Genomic DNA, 11273 nt, shown 5'->3' on the forward strand with positions numbered 1-11273 from the left:
AGAAAAAAACAGTAATATTGTTAAATATTATTGCAATTTCTAGTATTGGTTTCCTATCTTAATTATTATACTTTAAAATATAATTTATTTCTGTGATGCAGCAGCACTGAATTTTCAGCATCATTACTCCAGTCCTCGGTGTCACATGATCCTTTTATAAATCATTCTTATTCTGATTTATTATCAGTGTTGAAACTGTTGTGCTGCTTAATATTTTTTTGGAACCTGTGTTCCATAAACAAAATAAAAAGTTAAAAAGAACAGAATTTATTAAAAATAGAAATATTCTCTAACAATATCACTTTTTATGCATTTAACACATCCTTGCTGAATAAAAGTATTCTAAAAGTTTCTTAACACATCCTTGCTGGATAAAAGTATTAATTTCTTTAAAAAAATTTACTGACCCCAAACTTTTGAATAGTATATTGTAACACAAATTTTTTTACTATTTTGAATAAACACTGTTTTTTTTTTTTTTTTACTTTTTATTTATCAATGAATCCTGAAAAAAGTATCACAGGTCCCAAAAAATATGAAGCAGCAAAAATGTTTCCAACATTGATTATAAATCAGCATATTAGATTGATTTCTGAAGGAAGACTGGAGTAATAATGCTGAAAATTCAGCTTTGCTTCACAGGAATAAATTATATTTTAAAGTATATTAAAATAGAAAACTGTTTTATTAAATTGCAATAATAGGCTATTTCACAAAATTACCTTTTTTTTCCTGTATTTTTGATCAAATAAATGCAGGCTTGATGAGCTGCATCCAGTGGGGACATAATTACTGATTATAATGACTTATACTGTCTTTTTACATGTTGCGTTGCGTATCGCGCTGCGTAAACATAAAACCCTGTCTGCATTTGTGATCGGAGAAATGACAAACAACAAGCCCTACTCTACACTGCCCAAAAAAACTCGCTTCCCACATAGTGAGGTAGACATGTGGGGGCGTGTTAGAACGGGGCGTTTTAGGTAGGTGTGGCTGACTCTTAACTTTTATAAAGAATATCTCTTTGGATTTGAGACTTTAGTCTTTGCAACTTTACAGATCTTCTTTATGCACCAAGAGCTTGTAACACTCCAAAGAGAAAGGAAAAATTTCAATCGCATCATATGACCCCTTTAATAACGATATTCAAGGTTAAGAATACGCTGGAAGTTACTTAAATGTAAATTGTTTTATCTAGGTATACATTAGAGAAATACGTCTTCCCTCAGGTAAAAAGCAAGTTTTCTTGCGTGGCTGGATGTTGGAATCACGTTGTTTGCATTCGCTCAATCTGATTTACTGAAGTCGAAACGCGGTCGTTTGGAACGGTTGGCAACCCTAGTTATCAAGGACACAAGTTCATAAACAGGCTGCTAATAAAGTTTAGCTGTTTAGACATAAACAAACACCAAGCGGACACACAAACACACGCATAGCGTAACTAATGAGTGATTTACTGATGTGTACACACCTGGAAAAGCGTTTCTAGACATGATGCTGGTGTCTGACGGAGTTGTTGTCGAGTTTCGCTGGGTTTGTTATTGTTCTGTTATCAGTTGTAGCGGAAGCGGAAGATCAAGCATCATCAGTGAGAGTCTGAGCGCAGATCTGGCGCCTACTTCCGGCGAACAGCAGCACGACAACACACTGAAAACACAGCTACACGTTTGGAATGCATTTTCATTGTATTTGCAATGCTTTGACCAGCAGGTGCCCTCAGCCTATTATGAGTACTTTAACAGTGAATCATTAGATTCAGAGTTTTGAAAAGCTTCTTTAATTCTCCCATCAATAAATATCACAGTGAAATATGAAGAACATTTCCCGTTAGTAATAAAAACAATAAAAACATGTTTTATGGTGCTTGATTTCCTACACCTTCTACCTTATTTTATTTATTCTCAGGTTAGGTAAAGTAAGTCAAATCTGTCCTATCTCATAAGCATCTGAGTTTATACTTACAAAATAGATCACAGAAGACTTCTGCGTGGTCTGTTCTGCTCTAGTTCAGAAATCTGAGTCTTTTGGCAGGCGAGTTTCGTAGTTATAATATAGTTTTATTGTCTACAGGTCAAACACTTTACACACAAAATACTAATATGAAAACAGAAATAAAAACACAAGCATATAATTTGCAAGCTTGGTTGCTGAGAAGCATTCCAATGTCTTGTGAAAGGTCTGGAAATGCCCTATAGAAGTTTCTCATAAAAAGCCTTCCATTTTCTAATTTTTCTCCTCCGTGATCTTCTTATTTGACAGCTTCAGCATTCAATGGTAACATCCCTTTTCTTCAAAGCTCTTGCTAATACATGTTTCATCTCTAGCTATACTCTTGCTAATATATGTTATAAACATTTGATCAATAAAGGCTTAGAACAATAACATGTGTGGTGTGTCTTAATAAACCACTTTCTTAACAAAACAAATACAATAACGTGTTCGGTTATAATACAAAAGTATTGCATTAAAGAAAAAGGCATACTTGCAACAGGACAATTGCATATTTTCTTCAACAGTGTACACAAAACATACCAAATGTCATTTCTAATGCCATCAGATACATGCAGAAGTTCAAAAATCTGTAGTTCTTGCAAACATGCTGCACATTTGTCAAGGTGATTTTTTCAAATGCAAAGCACTAAATTTTTCATTGCTGCCACAAGGTTATGCAATAAGTTTCTGTGAAACTGTTACAATGTAATGAAAAAGACATCTACTGTATATTGTCAGACAATAGACATTTTGTTCATACATATATTGTCATAAAGTTACAGATACTGGTATGAAGGACATTTACAGTCTTTTGAAACAAACACTTCAACAGAACCTCTCTCTGATATATTATGTGGGGTTAAGTGAGGAACAGAAACATAATTTTAACTGTGAATCAAGCTTATTTCATTTCTTCAATTACATGTATGTATTCAAACTCTCAATAGCATCCTGTTTTGTGTATCTTCTCCAGTTGTCTGGGATCTCACCATAGCCATCAAATGTTTTCATGTAGTATTTCTCCAGATCTCTCTGGAACAGACACTGAATCCAACAGCACTGACAGAAGTGATCAATCAGAAGCTCATCTGTTCTGTCTTCATAGTCCAGTTTTTCATCAAATGTCTTTCTGTTGAATCTCCTGCTGATGTCATACATTATAGCAGGAAGTTCTCTCTTTATCACATCTTCTAACAGTTTGAAATCCTCAACATAATCATGATTGACTCCACTGAGGTCTTTTTCAGAGAAGATCAGCTCATCTGAGAGCTGCTGTGTGAAACTCTTCAACCACAAACCAGCATCTCCTCTGTTCTCTTGAACATGTTCAGTAGATTCATGAGCTGCTTCCATGATCTTCATCTGCAGGAGTTCAATGTCCCTCTTCATCTTGGGTAAAACACTGACACTGAACTGATCAGTGATGTACCGACTGACTTCATCTCTGATGAAACTCTTGTAGTGATCTCTGGGAGTGTTAATGTAGTTCATGTATTTGTCGAAATCCTCCTCTTCTGCCAGTGTCTTCAGGATGTGTTTCTCCAGATTTGATCTGTTTCCATTCAGTGATTCACAGTTTGATCTCATTTCATCTGCTATATCTCTGGCAGTCTTCTTGTAGACGCTCTGCTCAATGGGCTCTTTCAGTTTCTGACAGATGATCTCACCAAAAATAACAGCTGATGTTGCTCCATGACAGTATTTCAGGAAAACACTATAATACTCTTCTCTCTTCTTCTCAACATATATTACAGGACCATTGTCGTCTCTGAACAGTCTGTGTTGGTCAGTGATCATCTTGTTTGCTCTCTCACAGATGGACAGAACCAAATGCATGAAGAATTCATTCTTGAACACATAATTCACTGATCCTTCCTCATGTTCTGTTACTCTTGCTCTGATGTAATCAGAGTTGGTGAATGCAGATGATGTTGTAGCCCATCTTTGAAATGTTAAATGACTGAATCATTGTGTCTGTCTGCTGAGCAACATCTGTGACTAATGATCTTATTTGATATTGTCAGACAATAGACATTTTGTTCATACATATATTGTCATAAAGTTACAGATACTGGTATGAAGGACATTTACAGTCTTTTGAAACAAACACTTCAACAGAACCTCTCTCTGATATATTATGTGGGGTTAAGTGAGGAACAGAAACATAATTTTAACTGTGAATCAAGCTTATTTCATTTCTTCAATTACATGTATGTATTCAAACTCTCAATAGCATCCTGTTTTGTGTATCTTCTCCAGTTGTCTGGGATCTCACCATAGCCATCAAATGTTTTCATGTAGTATTTCTCCAGATCTCTCTGGAACAGACACTGAATCCAACAGCACTGACAGAAGTGATCAATCAGAAGCTCATCTGTTCTGTCTTCATAGTCCAGTTTTTCATCAAATGTCTTTCTGTTGAATCTCCTGCTGATGTCATACATTATAGCAGGAAGTTCTCTCTTTATCACATCTTCTAACAGTTTGAAATCCTCAACATAATCATGATTGACTCCACTGAGGTCTTTTTCAGAGAAGATCAGCTCATCTGAGAGCTGCTGTGTGAAACTCTTCAACCACAAACCAGCATCTCCTCTGTTCTCTTGAACATGTTCAGTAGATTCATGAGCTGCTTTCATGATCTTCTGCTGCAGGAGTTTAATGTTCTCCTCCATCTTGGGTAAAACACTGACACTGAACTTATCAGTGATGTACCGACTGACAACATTTCTGATAATCCCAGAGATCACTTCAAGAGTTTTATCAATGTAGTTCATGTATTTGTTAAAATCCTCCTCTTCCGCCAGTGTCTTCAGGATGTGTTTCTCCAGATTTGATCTGTTTCCATTCAGTGATTCACAGTTTGATCTCATTTCATCTGCTATATCTCTGGCAGTCTTCTTGTAGACGCTCTGCTCAATGGGCTCTTTCAGTTTCTGACAGATGATCTCACCAAAAATAACAGCTGATGTTGCTCCATGACAGTATTTCAGGAAAACACTATAATACTCTTCTCTCTTCTTCTCAACATATATTACAGGACCATTGTCGTCTCTGAACAGTCTGTGTTGGTCAGTGATCATCTTGTTTGCTCTCTCACAGATGGACAGAACCAAATGCATGAAGAATTCATTCTTGAACACATAATTCACTGATCCTTCCTCATGTTCTGTTACTCTTGCTCTGATGTAATCAGAGTTGGTGAATGCAGATGATGTTGTAGCCCATCTTTGAAATGTTAAATGACTGAATCATTGTCTGTCTGCACAGCAACATCTGTGACTAATGATCTTATTTGGGCTTCATCCTCTTTAGAGAGAATGTCATGAAACACCTCTTTATCTGATCTGTAGACCTTTGTAAAAGCTCCTGTAATTCCACTGGGTTTCTTTAGTTTGACATAATCTGAATAACTCTGCACAGTGAAAATACCCCTGCTCTCCCTCCAGTGATCTACAGGAAGACTTTCATAGCTGTCACTGAGTATCTCTCTCACATCTCTCATTACATCAATGTCTCTGACTGCAGGAGTGTCTCTGATGATCATCTTTATCCACTGTTTCCAAAACTCATCAAACTCTGTTTGAAAACTGTTTCTTCATTGTTTGCTTTGTCTCTGAGTTTTAAGACGAGTTCTTTGCTCTTTTCACAGAGAGTGTTTTCATGATGTGTCCTCTGAGCATCGATCCTTTTCTTCAGGTCTCGCTGCTGAAGAACTTCATTTAATTTCCTCTTTGTTTCTCTCACAATGTTTTCCTGAACATCTTTGATTTTGATTTCAAATTATGCTTTTCACTGAATCAGTATATATTTATCTCTGTCTCTCTCTCTCTCTCTCTCTCTCAAATAATTCAGACATTGATGTTTTCACTTCTTCACTTGTCTTCTTCATTTCTCTTCGAAGATCAGTTTCTTTAATCTCATTAATCGCTTCATTTTCTATTTTGTTGTGTAGTTTGTTCTCAGTTTCCATCATGGCACTGCGAAGACTCCAGGACCATTTGCTGTATTCAGTCTATAGTTTCCTGTAGGCTGAAATCTCAAGGAATTTCTGAAGCTGAAGACGAATCGTTCCTTCAGTAAAGCCTCCCAGAGATCATTAATACGATATTTGAAGCTTATCAGACTCATTCCATGTGATTTCGAGGCACGAGACATAATAGTTTTCTTCAGTTCTTGAATATTCTCACAGTAGTTTGGGTTTGGTGGAGCCATCGGTGGGCTGCCCTCCCAGAGCTAAGGAATATACTTCACATCTTTCTGAACATCAAATCTAATCACATCACTGAAACATTCAGCATCACAGACTTCATCTTTAGCAGCGAGTTTAGTCATCTCATCCAGTTTCTCCAGCAGTCGTCTCCTTGCCTTCATGTTTCTCTCTCCAGCTGTGTCATTCCAAACATTCTGATGCACAAACACACAGCTGGGATTCAGTCTGACCTTCTTCATCCTCAGAAAGGCCTGAACAACAATCTGAAGAATCTCCTGCATCTCAGATGGGTTTTCTCCAAAGATGTTGATCAGTGTCAGATTTCCCAGACCTACAACAAATGTGGCCAGTTCATTGTCATGATGTCTTATTGATCTTCCAGTCAGTTCTGGAGCATGAAGACCCTCAGTTTCAACAACCAGAATGTAGTTAAACCTCATCTGTGTTTTCATCTCGTCTGAGACTCTGACCAGCTGCATGAAAGCTCCTCTAGTTGTTCTGCCAGCACTGACGGCAAACTGCAGTCCAAACATGGCGTTCAGCATGGTGGATTTCCCAGAGCTCTGGATCCCTAAAACTGACAGCACAAAGACTCTGGTCTGGTCTCCCAGTTTCTGGATGAGTTGATCTAGAACAGCAGAGATCCAGACCAGAGGAACATGAGCAGCATCCCCATCCATCAGCTCCAGTGGAGATCCAGAGATCATCATCTCTGCTGCAAGACTCGGGAGAGAAGAAAAGTCAGACTGCAGGTATTTCTTGTTCTTCTTCACAGATTCATAGATTTGACCGATCTCCCTCATGATGTGCTCCAAACCAAAGTTTGCAGCTTGAAGTTCCTCAGATATTCTCTCAAATTCAGTCTGTGCAGCTTTGAGTTGTTCAGGTTTATCGTGTTTCTCCTTCAGTCTTTCAACTCTTGACCACTTTTCATCATATGTGTGATGTAGAGCAGACAGATCAGCTGATGTATATTCATCCAGAAGGATTCTGAGCCATTTGGTGAAAAACATCTTCTCATTTGCAGCATCTGAGTTAATTACTTTAATAAAGACCTTCATAAACTCACTGATGTCTGATTTATGCTGCTGTTGACGGAGTTTCTCAATTTCTGTGTGTTTTCTACTGATGTCAGTTTCTATCTCATCTGCTGGAGGTCGATGTAGTTTTTTGTTCCTCTGACTCCACTGATGCCACAGTTTCCCCTGATGAGGCAGAAATGATTCTTTGATTTCTGTCAGATCTTTCTTCTGCAGTAAACTCATCATCTGCTGTGCTGCTTCTCTTCCTCTCCTGCAGTCTTCATCATCATCTTCCTCATCTACTCTGATGTCTGAGTGTTTGGACACATCTTCAAGTCTGAAAGTGGAAGATGATTCTGAGAGACAATCATTTATAGCTCTTCTGAGTTCTTTAGAGAAATCTGACTGATTTCTGTCTTTCAGACCGATCTTGAATTTCCCTTTCCTCATCTCAGTTACAGCAGATTCATCCTCAGTAAGGAGACAAATGAGTGGCTTTCTGTTCTTGTACAGGTTTTGGATATTTGCTGCATTTCTGTCATACCTCTGAAGTTGTGGTAGAAGAACAACATTGACTGAGGCCATTTCAGTGAGGATCTGCAGCTGTTTCTCATGGTCTCCTGCATCACCATGTAGACTACAGAACGCTACACACTCAGTGAATTTATCATCATATGATCCAGAAGGGCAGAACCAGGCGATCTCCACCCCTCCGTCCATCAGGACTCTGGTTCTGCTGCTGCCTGGGCAGTTCCTGTGGAAGAACGTGTGGTGTCTCTCATTGATCAGATTGTTCATCAGATGAGACTTGGATGAAGACACAGAGCCAAACCTGAAGAAGCACACCATTGGAGTTTGTGCTCTGTAGATCGGCTGGGTTAGACTGATGATTTCATTGTTGATGTTTCTCATCTTCCAGCTCTTGCTGATTTGTCTGAATGTCCAGAGAGGAAACTCAATCTGTTGAGTGAATGGATCAGGAACCAGCAGAGGTAGAGCATACTGACACTGAGACAGTTCAGTCACTATCAGCTGCTTCAGGAAACCATCAGCACAATGAAACACGGCCATCTGAACATCCATCGGGTGGATTCGATCAGACTGACTGGTGCTTTTATTAGAAAAATACATTTCATAAAAAATATCACTCTCATCTTCAGGTGAGTCACTGTCTCTTTGTTGTGTGTTATCCTGTTCACTGATCTCTTCAGTTTGAATGTATCTTGCTCTTTAGTTCATCATCAGTAGTTTCTGTATGAAAGTCTGAATCAGCTCTTCTTCAGCACAAGACTCATGGGACTGTAATGAATGTGCAGTTAACTGAAGAACATCTGCAGCTCTCAGTTTATGATCATGCCTGTATTTCAAGATGAAGTCTGTGAAACAGATGCTCTATTTTTCCTCTTTCAGTTTTTTCCTGTTGTGGATATTGATCTGCTGTGATTCCTGCAGTTCCAGACTCCTTGTCTTCTCTCTGATTAATGGACAAAATAAAACATATTTATTTTAATCAGTCTTTTCCAGTACCAAGCCTTAACCGCTCTGTTCCTTCTACTTTGCTGAAAGACACATTTGATTATTATTACCAACTTATTAAAGTGTAAAAATCACAATAAGGGGAGAAGTCATCTATATAGTATTTTTAACTCACTCTTAAAAAAACTGCATATATTTCTATTCGATCACTTCAGCTGATATTAGAGGAATGATGATCTTACCTTTGTGGTGACTCTGATCACATCACTGTCTCTGATCCTCAGATGCATAACATCACTGTATGCGGTGTAGTTGAGTTTCCCCAGAGCAGCATATTTGATCTCATACTCAGCTTCTTCTCTCAGATCAGTCAGAGTAACTGTGTCTTGATCCTTCAGCACAGCTTCAGATCTCCAGACTGAGTCCTGCTTCGCTTTATACAGTAACCTGAGCTCCACTGTAGCAGGACATGATGGAGGAACCACCTTCAGAACCACACTCTGACCTTTGAGCTCTTCAGTGACCGGACAGACTGGTTTGGACGGAGGAGTGAAGCAAACAGCTTCTTCACATTCACTTTCATACAGCAGAATGGATGCAGAATACAGGAGCCAGGATTATTCACCATTTCTTTTCAGGACACAATAAACTCGGCTGGTTTACGGTCCTTTGAATTCATCAGGTTCTTAAATATCTCCAGGTTTCTCCTCATGGTCTTTTGGATATTGGCAGTGAGCCAAGACTTTTGCTTGATATCAGGGCTTATCTCTACATTTTCTCCTTTTGTTGAAGAACTCAGATAGATCTTTTGTTTATGAAGGATCGTGTCTGACCAGTTCAGAGATGTGAACGTGTAACTGACCAGATTTCCAACCTCCAGATCCATCATGATGGCATCTATGTTGACTTCCACCTGTGCACCGTAATCCTTCAGCTGTCTGAGGACTGTCTTAATGATCTCAGACTCACTTTCTCTCTCTTTCAGCCATTCTGTGAGGTCACTTTCATTGAATGGAGATTCTTCATGTTCTTGTAGAAGATCATTCAGTGCTGTTTCCTTCATCATGTCTCCACGGATGTTTGGCAGCAGAGAGCCGAGTTTCTTCACCAGTCTCAACTTGTACTTGTAACAGTTTTGCTTCATTTGCAGAATTTTATCATGAAATGCAGCAAAAGCCACAGCAGGAGAGTCTTCCAGAAGATCACTGCATTTCATCTCAGCTGTATATAAACTCTCAACCACTGATTCGGTTTCTAACATTAGATCCATGCTGATGTCTTTCTGAAGTTTTGAAGCTCTTGAGTGAAGTTTGTCCAGAGGATAAAGCCAAACTCGCAGAGGAACCGCCAGCTGTTGGTTTTCTTTCAGCAGTTTCGGAAGATCAGCAAAAACCTTCATCGCATCTTCAAAAGTGGTCGGGTTAGACGGCAGCTGGAAGTCGCCATAAAATGTGCACGTGAAGTTTTTGACTGCAGTTTTCTCTTTGTCATTCATGTTCAGGTCAGCGTTTGCATCTACTGAAATGACACCCAGCAGTTTCTCTAGAGCCATTTTTACTTCTCCTTTTACTGTCCTTTTGTCCTCGTCTGAAGAAACTTGTCTGTCAAACACAAAGCAGGCATCTGCTCCATACAGTATTCCTGTTACTACATGTGTGGCTATGTCATTATCATCATCGGGAATATTTTCAGAAGGCAGCTGATTCACGGTCAGTTCTTTAAACTCGCTGGTTGAATGATAATGTAGCGTCAGTCTCTGCTGTATGAAAGACGTCTTGATGTCTTTGAGATACTTTGCTGCTCCACTAACCTGGACGAGTCCACCTAAGACACTCAGGTTCAGTCCACCTTCAATATTTAGTAAGTTAGATTTGTCCTTAATGGAGTCTGAAGCTGTGACATTGAAATCTGTATTAATCTGGGGACGAGCACCAATATTCTGCTCCAGCTGTTCTTTATTCCAAAGTCTGATTCCTGTGGGAGGAAAAAGTGTTTTAACTCAACAGCTGTATAAATAAAATCTGTTATTCCAATTGCTCATGTTCACCGCTACACTGTAAAAAAAAATCCGTAAAATTTACGGTAAAAAACCGGCAGCTGTGGTTGCCGGAATTTTACCGTAAAAAATACAGTAGCAACATTTTAGGTTTTACGGGTTTAACTTAAATTTACAGTTAAATACTGTAATTTCATTAACTGATATAATGTTAATAAACCAACATATTGAAGTGTTAATATCTGTTTTGAACCATTGTAATGCACTGATAACCACCAAAAACAGATGGTGATGAGAAAGTCACATGATGAACTAAAGCTCATCACAAACAGCTTGTCTGCGAGCTGAGGAGGACAATACTTATATATAGAAGTTGCACAGTGTCATTCACACAAACACTAAACCCCATCATGGTGACACACGATACTGAAATAATGCAATACACATTAATTTAACAACATTAGATGTAAGATTAAACCCTAATGTACACAACTGATAAGAAAAAAGTAAGAAGAAACATGTTAGTTCAACAAAAAAACATCAAATATGAAGTGTCATGCAGGGAATTCTGGGA

General features: G+C 38.5%; 2 protein-coding genes and 1 pseudogene across 3 annotated transcripts in view; all 3 read right to left on the reverse strand.

Moving 5' to 3' along the window:
- Positions 1-1618, reverse strand: part of LOC107690132 (GTPase IMAP family member 4-like) — a 7402-nt gene extending 5784 nt beyond the window's left edge. For both annotated transcript variants that reach the window (XM_016488365.1, XM_016488364.1), the window contains exon 1: positions 1472-1618. In XM_016488365.1, the coding sequence (XP_016343851.1) occupies positions 1472-1493 (22 nt within the window). In that variant the 5' untranslated portion in view covers positions 1494-1618. The remainder of the gene's footprint in view (positions 1-1471) is intronic.
- A 1292-nt stretch (positions 1619-2910) lies between these two features.
- LOC107690128 (interferon-induced very large GTPase 1-like) lies at positions 2911-3995 on the reverse strand. Its single transcript, XM_016488362.1, has one exon. The coding sequence runs from the start codon at positions 3826-3828 to the stop codon at positions 2911-2913; it is 918 nt and encodes a 305-aa protein (XP_016343848.1). The 5' UTR covers positions 3829-3995.
- A 201-nt stretch (positions 3996-4196) lies between these two features.
- Positions 4197-11273, reverse strand: part of LOC107690129 (interferon-induced very large GTPase 1-like) — a 10332-nt pseudogene continuing 3255 nt past the window's right edge.

The sequence above is a fragment of the Sinocyclocheilus anshuiensis genome, unplaced genomic scaffold (assembly GCF_001515605.1).
Source record: "Sinocyclocheilus anshuiensis isolate Anshui unplaced genomic scaffold, SAMN03320099.WGS_v1.1 scaffold1649, whole genome shotgun sequence".
Taxonomy (NCBI): domain Eukaryota; kingdom Metazoa; phylum Chordata; class Actinopteri; order Cypriniformes; family Cyprinidae; genus Sinocyclocheilus; species Sinocyclocheilus anshuiensis.